This window comes from Diospyros lotus, chromosome 13 (assembly GCF_014633365.1).
Source record: "Diospyros lotus cultivar Yz01 chromosome 13, ASM1463336v1, whole genome shotgun sequence".
In the NCBI taxonomy this organism is placed as follows: domain Eukaryota; kingdom Viridiplantae; phylum Streptophyta; class Magnoliopsida; order Ericales; family Ebenaceae; genus Diospyros; species Diospyros lotus.
In genome coordinates, this window is record NC_068350.1 from 17,535,796 (window position 1) to 17,545,235 (window position 9,440).

General features: G+C 38.6%; 1 protein-coding gene across 1 annotated transcript; it reads left to right on the forward strand.

The window, feature by feature from the left end:
• Positions 1 to 4,878: 4,878 nt before the first annotated feature.
• On the forward strand, positions 4,879 to 9,190 carry LOC127788755 (wall-associated receptor kinase 5-like). The gene is made up of 3 exons (XM_052317356.1): positions 4,879 to 5,798; positions 6,320 to 6,511; positions 7,842 to 9,190. The coding sequence occupies exons 1-3, from the start codon at positions 4,886 to 4,888 to the stop codon at positions 9,035 to 9,037; spliced, it is 2,301 nt and encodes a 766-aa protein (XP_052173316.1). The 5' UTR covers positions 4,879 to 4,885; the 3' UTR covers positions 9,038 to 9,190.
• The last annotated feature ends 250 nt before the right edge of the window (positions 9,191 to 9,440 follow it).

The following is a 9,440-nucleotide window of genomic DNA, read 5'->3' on the forward strand; positions in this document are numbered from 1 at the left end:
CCATTTAATCTCACCCTCTGAATTTGTAAACTTGGTAAAATGATCCCAAACCTCTGACCTAGCTCTTATTGGTTTTCTCTTTGCCTTCCCAAGTGATGTTGCACCTTTATCATTTTCTAGTTGGCTATCTTGAGTTGGTGCTATTGGTGCAGGTCTTGAACTATCATCCACACTAGGGATATTTGTGGTGTGAGTCATGTCTTCTTCTCTTTCCATCTAAAATTAGATTATTAATACAATTGACAATTGTAAATTTAATTTAAATGTATTTAAAGACTAAAGAGTAATTTAAATTTATTTTAAATATTTTTAAATACTAAAGACTATAGTTACAAATGGCATCTATGTACATAAATTAGGAAACCCAACACATGAAAACAAGAATCAATTACTAAAAAATCATATAGCAATATTAGTATGACTTTACGTACATTGCAAGAGGAGGACGTTGAGGCTGCCATTTCAAATGAAGTACCAGTGTAATAACACTTATACTCCCTGTTACATTACAATAAATAATATTATCAAAATTAGTCTATTTCAAATAATAGTAATGTTGTCATTACTATTATTTGAATGGCCTTGGAAGGATAACCTTAGTGGGGTTTAAATAATACCACCACTAGTATCCATAGAAACCTATGAGAAGATATGTTTTGGTTTTGCACATGATTTTGAAAAACATATGTTTTTATTTTATGAGTGAAAATATATATGTTATTTCTCATGCATTTTTTAAGTATGACTTTCAACAACTCAAGCCTTAAAGATCCATTTGACTATGTTCAAAAGAAAACTATTAAAATGAGAAATAGAATAAACATGCCATGTATTATGAATCATGACAATAAAAATTTAAAATTGTTCTATTAACTAATTTTATTTTTTGTCCACAAACGGGGTGATATAGCTATTAATTAATTAATTTATAGGTTTTTCTACCATTGGTTGGAGAGGTCCCATGGCACAAAATATTGCATAATTAGATCTTCCATTTTTTCCAAATAGGATTACCGTAATTACTGTAAAATACAAAATTAAAAAAAAAAACTCCCAATAGGCCATGTCTGAATCCTCTATTTTGGGGTCTTGAAACAGACCATAAGTAGCTGGCAGTAGAAAAAAAATGGATTGATGCCATCATGCCAAGAAGAAATCATTTAATTAAAAGTTTAAAACCAAAAGAAAACCAAAATGAAAAAATCCAAAATGGATTGGGACAAACAGTGTACAGTACACAAAGACAAAGTTGAGTAGCATATATAGCCATATCAAACGATTCAAAACAAACAAAAAAACAAAAAAAAAAAATGAAAAAATACCTAGGCGTGGTGTGGTGGATGCAGACGGACGAGATGATGGACAGACTGCGGCCAGTCGGTGACTCGGCGTCGGCTCTGAGCATAACCAAAAACAAAGTTAAATACCAGAGAGAGAGAGAGGGGCGATGGTCGATCAGAGACTCACCTGTGGCTGTGTGAGTATGTCGATGTCTAACACAAAGGCGAGGTGATGGACGGGCCGGGACAACGGAGGCGACGAAGGAATCGACTACTGAAGGCAACGGCAACGACAACGCGTCGACGACGACCGAGGTTCGAAATGGGGTTTTTGGGTTAGGGTTAGGGTTTGGCTCTCTAGCTCTCTGAAATTGGGAAATTGATGAATGGCGCGCGGATGAACCGACTAAGGGTCTGAGGTTGGGTGAGGGATTAACGCAAAACGACGTCGTTTATAGATATACAAAACGACGTTGTTTCATACTTCAGTCGGTTCGGTTTCTTCGGGTAAACGGACGAGAAAATCGAACAGCTAAACCGAACCGCTCAATCTCTATCCCTTTGAACCGAACCGGTCACTGCCAACCTAAATAACAGAACCGAACCGGCCGGTTCGGTTCGGCTGGTTCGGTTAAACCGATAGAATGCACACCCCTACATATGGGAGATTCAGGAAAAGCCTCATAATGAATTTAGAGATAAGGATTAAGTCTCATAATGATGTTAGAGATAAGATGAAGTCTCATGATAACGTTAGAGATAAGATGAAAGCTCATGATGACTTTAAGGATAAGATTTGATTGGATAAGATAAGATTTGGATAAGATTTGATTGGATATGATTTGATTTGGATAAAGATTTGATTTGAATAAGATTTGATTTGGATAACAATGATTACATAAAATCTTAGAAGATTTAGAATGATTGCAGAATATCTTAGAAGATTTGATAATGATTATATAATATCTTGGAAGATTTAGAATGATTGCAGAATATCTTAGAAGATTTGATAATGATTATATAATATCTTAGAAGATTTAGAATGATTATAGAATATCTCAGAAGATTTGATAATGATTATATAATATCTTGAAAAATTTATAATGATTGCAGAAGATTTTAGAAGATTTGCAATGATTGGAAAAGATTTTAGAAGATTTGAAATGATTACAGAATATGTGTTTCTTGGTGGCTAAGTTTCCAAAACCTATAAATAGGGGTTCATGGCCAAAGGTTTGTCATTCGAAATTGTGATAAGTTCGTGCTAGACAAGAGTGCTTCAAGTTTAGTGGATAGAGGGCTTTTTAAGCATACGCGAATCATCACATGCGTAGAGCACTTGGGCAGCGCGTGAGGGCGTGTAAGGAGGTGGTTTGATCAAAATACTAGAGGAGTTGCACAAAAGTCGAGGCTCGACACAAGATTTGAGGCATTTGAGTTTCATTCAAGGTGAGTGTTCGCCCCCAAAACTTGATTTACTGTGAGTTGTGCACTACAAAAACTTGGTACTTGTTCTATCTAAATGTGTTGTGATTTCATGCAAAATGATTTTGTGCATTGAAACGGTAACCGGTGACAGTTGATTTTACCAGGGAGGTTCGTCCCTAAACATTTTGAACTTGTGCATTGCATTCTATAAAATATTGTTTATATGATGCATTGAATTGTAAAATGTGGCATTGTCTTGCGTTTTGTGCGTTCATATGGAATGTTAGCCTAAGATGTTTTCTGGATAGTGTAGTTATAATTCTCCAAGGGCGTGACGGAATAATAGGGGTATCTGATGCTGGTGTGCATATCAGGATAGCCACCTTGGTTTCCGTGCCAGACCGTTTGGTCAGGGAAGTTGCACTAGGACGACTAGGTGGTTCATACTGTGTTGTTCATGTGGGATGGCAGCCTAGGATGTAGTCTGGATAGTGTAGCTGTAATTCTCCAAGGGCGTGACGGAATAATAGGGGTATCTAATGCTGATGAGCATGTCAGGATAGCCACCTTGGTTTCCGTGCCAGGCCGTTTGGCCAGAAAGGTTGTACTAGGATGACTAGGTGGTCCATGTGAAATTTTGGAGTTGGAATTGTATAATGGTTCCTGGATGCTTAAGGTGGGAACGTAATCTGGTGAGATGTGTTGGCAGCCCCATTTAAGCTAGAATCGTGTTGCGTCGTCGTGTCGTCGAGTCGGTATGGTGGCATAGCTTTTAGAGAAATTGCTCTTTTCCCGTGGTAGGGTTAAACGCGTGGGATTCTCTTAGGCTAGGGCTTACCGGGTGTATTGGTTTATTTCATGTCTTGAATTCATTCATGAAAAATGTGTTTTGAACTCTCATTTAGATGATTCATCATCTAATTTGAACTATGTCCCTGGAATATTCAAATGTTCCAGGTGAAGGCAGCGATGCGAAAGGAAAGGAAATTGCCGAGAAGTGACGGTGATTAGTTGATAGCTTGTAATATGTCGCTTTCAATAAATGTTGTTTATTTTGAGGACTCTTGTAAGTGTTGGTTTGACTTTATATTATAAATAAAGTGGTTTCGGTTATGACCTGTCAAGGTTACGATCTAGCTTCCGCATTTGTATTGGTGAACCTGTCTTAGTTTATTGATGGTTCATAGTTGATATACTGAGAAGGTGTAACGAGATCTTCGAGGAACGTTTTATGTTGGGTTTTTGTTGTTTGTTTGGAAAAAAAAAATATCCCCAGAATCTTACGTTACGTAACGTCCTTCTAGGAGAGCAGGGTGTTACAAAATCGCAGACAAAAACCTTGAAATTCGGCCACTCTCGTGGCCTATGTCGGTCAAAACTCACCCCCCACACATGCTCAACCGCCCTCCTTGGATTCCCCGTGGTCGGAAGCCTCGATTGGTGGCTTGCAAGTTGCTGGTAGGCTATGGTAGCTCCTATTTTTTCAAAATTCCACTTTTGCCCTCCAACTTTGACTTTTTATATTTCGGCCCTTCTCATCAAGCCCCTGATCTTTCTATCATTTCCAAATAAACCCTCAAGTTCCAAGATCTTCATTTCATCTCCAAGGATTCCAAAAAATTGTCCTTTAGACCTCTCTCGGGCAATTTTAAGAAATTACACTTCGGACCGAATTTTCGTTTCGACTGCAAACTTTTTCGTTTCAACCCAAAATCGTTCAAGGGTTGTTCTACTTACAAAATCAAGGTCTTTCAAGAGTTCCGTTGACATTTCAGAAGTCCCTCATGACAATTCAGTTTTTCGGTAGGAACCAAAGTTGTACCGAAAACTATTCCCGATCCAATTTCTTCTGATGCTAAAAATCACTTTTCGAATTGCTCATTAATACTATATTATTTTCCTTTAATATCTAAGCTTCAGGGCACTCTTTTCGATTGATTCGATGACTTATTTCCACTATCAATCCAATTTTCGATATTTAAATTTCATCTAAATTACGTGGCAACCTTATGCTAAAATGGGGTGTTACACATACTATAAGCCCTTCTATGAAGGTAAAAACAAATGTATGAAGTCTGACCTCAGCTGAATATATTGTCCCATGTACATATCTATATATATATATATAGTTCCCAAGTGCCCTTCAAGACTACATCCACCATATCTCAACTTGAATCATGTCCCCTCTTGTTTTATTGGGCCTATCATGGCTCCTCCTGGCACAACCCACGCTAGTACCCACAGCCGCTACCAACACAACAGCCAGCGGCTTCATGAAGAGCAAGCCGGGCTGCCCACTGAAATGCGGGGACCTAACAGTTCCCTACCCATTCGGAATCGGCGTCGGATCCGGCTGCTCCATCGGCGACTTTTTCGAAGTCAACTGCAACACCTCCTTCAACCCTCCCAAGGCCTTCATCAGCACCGGTAACCTCGAAATCCTCCACATCTCCGACTCCCAATTACGCATCAAGAACACCGTCGCTTACGTCTGCTACAACCAGTCCGGAGGCCTCGACCAATCCTACACGGCGTGGACCGACCTGGCCGATTCCCCCTTCACCTTCTCCGACACCGCCAACAAGTTCACCATCATCGGCTGCAACGACGTCGCCCTGATCACGCCATTGCAAGGCCAGAACTTCTCCAGCGGCTGCGTCTCTATCTGCACCAAGATGGAGGACGTGTTCGACAGGTTCTGCATGGGGATTGGCTGCTGCCAAACTTCGATTCACAAAGGGCTCAAAGTCTACAAGGCTACGTTTACTTTCTTGGAGATCGCGAATCGCAGCAATGTCTCGACGTTTAATCCTTGCAGCTACAGCTTTCTGGGCGAGGAAGAAAGCTTCGAGTTTCGCGGGTCTACCGACCTTTTGGATCCGGATTTCATAAAGAGGACCGAAGAGAGTGTGCCTTTGGTGCTTGACTGGGTGATTGGAAATCAGAACTGCACTCAAGCAGAAAAATCCAACACTTTGGCTTGCCAGAAGAACGCTCCTTGCATTGACTCAGACATCGGCTATGGAGGGTACCTTTGCAGCTGCAAGGAGGGTTTTCAGGGCAATCCTTACCTCACTCCGGGATGCCAAGGTTTTGTGTCTTATGATTCTTCTTCTTCATTTTCATTCTTCTAGCCCATAATTACTTGATTACAAGATTGACAAATTTTGCAAAATTCACATGCAGAACATGAAGTGCTATTAAAGTATGAAATAACTAACCATTGAGTTTTTTTTCTCAAGTAAATGGATAATTAGTCATCTTATCATTTTGCTTACACATTTTACATAAAGTTTCTGTTCGACTACGGGCCACATACATACTTAATTACAGTGAAAGGGGTAGCTAGAAGGACAATAATAGTGAAAAAATAAATGAAAAATATGTCCGTATAATTTTTAAATCAATGAATACATAAGTCACCAACATTGTTCTCTATAAAAAAAGATTGTTCATACGGTACTGTTACCCAGCTAAAATCTTTGATCTCATCCAGAAGAGCCATAATCTCACCTTGAAAAGCCAAGAACGACTGAAAATCATAAGACCAATAAACACATCTATTTAGAAGAGATTGAGCTGCGTGCATTAATATTTGTTTCCTTGTGCAGATATCAACGAGTGCAATGATTCGAACTTGAACGACTGTGCTGTGAATGCAATTTGCAAAAACAGCCCTGGAAGCTACGACTGTTCCTGTCCTGAGGGTTACTATGGCGATGGCACAAAATATCAGGGCGGCTGCAATATTAAAGAAGCAGCCGCAGAAGCCTCACAGTTTCCAGTCATCAAGTTCTTTCTAGGTATTTTCTTTTACTTAGCAAAATAATAAGAACAACTTATACTTAATTACAGGTATACAAAAGCGTTTTCGTATGTGCACAGAACCAGTGGCGGAGCCAGAAATTGATGGGCAAAAATTAAACTCAAAACTCTAAATTATGTTTAAAATTAAATAATATAAAAAAATTAAAATAATATAATATTAAAAAATATATATCAATAAAATATACAATTGACGTATTTTCATATTTTAATAACGTCGGATAATAATATCGTTATCAATTTTATTAAATATCTATTTTTTAATATACATAACTAAATTATCGTTCAATCATTAATTTTCAATTTGTTGTGTAACCGAGTGTTGATGAGTTTCATGATTATCGTTTAATCATTGATCTCCAATTCAATTATTTAATCGAGTCTTTACAAATTTTATGACAGAAAATATATTTTTTGCCATAATTTCAAATATATAATTAACAAATTTATAACAAAAAATGAAAAAAGTTAATCCCTTTAATTAAAATATAATTAAAGAAACGGTCAAAAGAGATTAACAAATACAAAAGAAAAGTGAGTCAAATTTTTATATATCTTATTTTTAATTTTTGATCAATATTGAAAAAAGCACCGATAGTCGCCACCATGACTAGTGGTTTTCGGTGATCAGAGGCAACCATCGACACCCTTATTCCCATCAATCAACATACCAAAAAATCATTAAAATTTAACGACAAAATTTTGTAAATCTAAACTTAAAGTTTGGGCCAAACCCAATGCGTGTAAATGTACTGGCAGTTGCTACTGGTCACCGTGATCGATGATTTTTGACAATCAGAGACAATCACCCTACTCCCTTATCCTCACCGATCAATATACCCAAAATCTAGAATTTTTTAAAAATTTAGGATGGGCATTTAGAAAAAAAATTAAAACAAATATTATATATAATAATTTTTTTAAAAATCCAGGGTGGGCAACTTCCCACCCTTGCTCTACGTGACTCCGCCAGTGCACGGAACATTTGTCTTGAAACACTTGCCTTATATCTTAACAGGTACAGGTAGGGGCGGATTTAGGGGGGCAGGCACAGGCTGCAGCCCCCCCCCCCCCCCCCCCCCCAAGATTCATCCCTCCCCCAGATTTGCAAGGGAGGAGGGCTGAAATGGGTTATGGATCTAGGGGCCAGCCCTCCCCCAGATCTACTCCTAAATCCGCCCCTGGGTACAGGTAATTACTTGTGTTAAAGGAATAAAGCACAACTATACATAGTCCCACAAAAAATTTTCTCTTTTCCGTTTACCTATGGAAGTATTTGGTTTGAGTTGTAGTTCAAATTTGATGCAGGATTGAGCTTTGGCTTATTGGGACTATTCATTTGTGCAACTTGGCTTCACTTTGGATTCAAGAGAAGGAAGCTCATCAAGCTTAGAGAAAAGTTCTTCCAGCAAAATGGAGGCCATCTCTTAAGTGTGGCAAATGTAGAGCCCTCCAAGATCTTCACAGCAGAAGAGCTTGAGAAAGCCACCAGCAACTTCTCTGCGGATCGCGTACTTGGCCGAGGTGGATATGGAGTAGTGTACAAAGGAATTCTTCCTGGAAATCATCTGGTTGCCATAAAAAAGTCTCGGATAATGGATGAGGGACAAATAGAGCAATTCATCAATGAGGTGGTAATTCTCACACAAATAAATCATAGAAATGTGGTTAAGCTCTTAGGTTGCTGCTTGGAAACCGAAGTTCCTTTGCTCGTTTATGAATACGTGTCTAATGGAACGTTACTTCACCATATCCATAAAAGTGGAATCTCTTGGTTATCATGGGAGAATCGTCTTAGGATAGCCTCTGAAGTTGCAGGTGCACTTGCTTATCTTCACTCAGCAGCTTCCATGCCAATAATTCACAGAGATATCAAGTCACCCAACATACTTCTAGACGATAATTACATCGCAAAGGTATCGGATTTTGGAGCTTCAAGATTGATGTCATTAGATCAAACTCAAGTGAGTACGCTTGTTCAAGGGACATTAGGGTATTTAGATCCCGAGTATTTTCGCACTAGCCATTTAACCGAGAAGAGTGATGTTTACAGTTTTGGCATTGTTTTAATCGAGCTCTTGACTGGGAAAAGGCCCATTTGCTTCGAGAGGCCTCAAGAAGAAAGGAATTTAGCCACCTACTTCATTATGTCGATGAAGGAGAATCGTTTGTTTCAAATTCTAGAGCATCATGTGGTTCGAGAAGGCAGTTTGGAGCAACTCCAAACATTTGCAGAGCTTGTGAGGAGATGCTTAAGAATGAAAGGTGAAGAACGGCCCACAATGAAGGAGGTGGCAATGGAGCTAGAAGGTTTAAGGAAGTTTACTAAGCATCCTTGGGCAAATCATCATCAACAATATCATCAAGAGACTATGAGTTTGATGAGTGAATCCTCAGATCTTTATGCTGTGCCATTGAGTCCTTACAATGCTAGCACTGCTGAAATTTCTGGTCCATATAGTTTGGGTAGCAACACAATATTCCCAACTAATGGCCCTCGCTAAGGGAGATAAGAAGTATCTTAGGTGACGAAAGCATATCTTTACTGTATTTTCGAGAGAGAGAGAGAGAGAGAGTATATCTCACTATATGTATATTTTTCATTGCTTTAGGAAATATTGCTCCTTTAATGTAAGAAAATATATTTTTCATTCCTTTAGGATACCATTTGCCTATTGTGCGTCATGCATTACTCTATTTAGAGGTGTGTAAATTTCAATCCAAATTGGAGAAACAGACCAAACTGAAACAATCGGTCCAATCCAAGAAGAACCATCTTGGCTTGGAAGATGGGCAATTCTACTTTTGAATTTGGTCTTAGACCAAAAATCAAAATTTTAATATAATAAAATTACCCGCCACCCCAGCTACCTTTGCACACAACCAACAAGCCCTAAAATTAATAAT

Excerpts from the sequence above, each read along its gene's own strand:
- LOC127788755 (XM_052317356.1), top strand. The coding sequence starts at position 4,886 with ATGTCCCCTCTTGTTTTATTGGGCCTATCATGGCTCCTCCTGGCACAA. Across the intron at positions 5,799-6,319 it reads CCTCACTCCGGGATGCCAAG|ATATCAACGAGTGCAATGAT; the intron begins GTTTTGTGTCTT and ends TTCCTTGTGCAG. Across the intron at positions 6,512-7,841 it reads AGTCATCAAGTTCTTTCTAG|GATTGAGCTTTGGCTTATTG; the intron begins GTATTTTCTTTT and ends AATTTGATGCAG.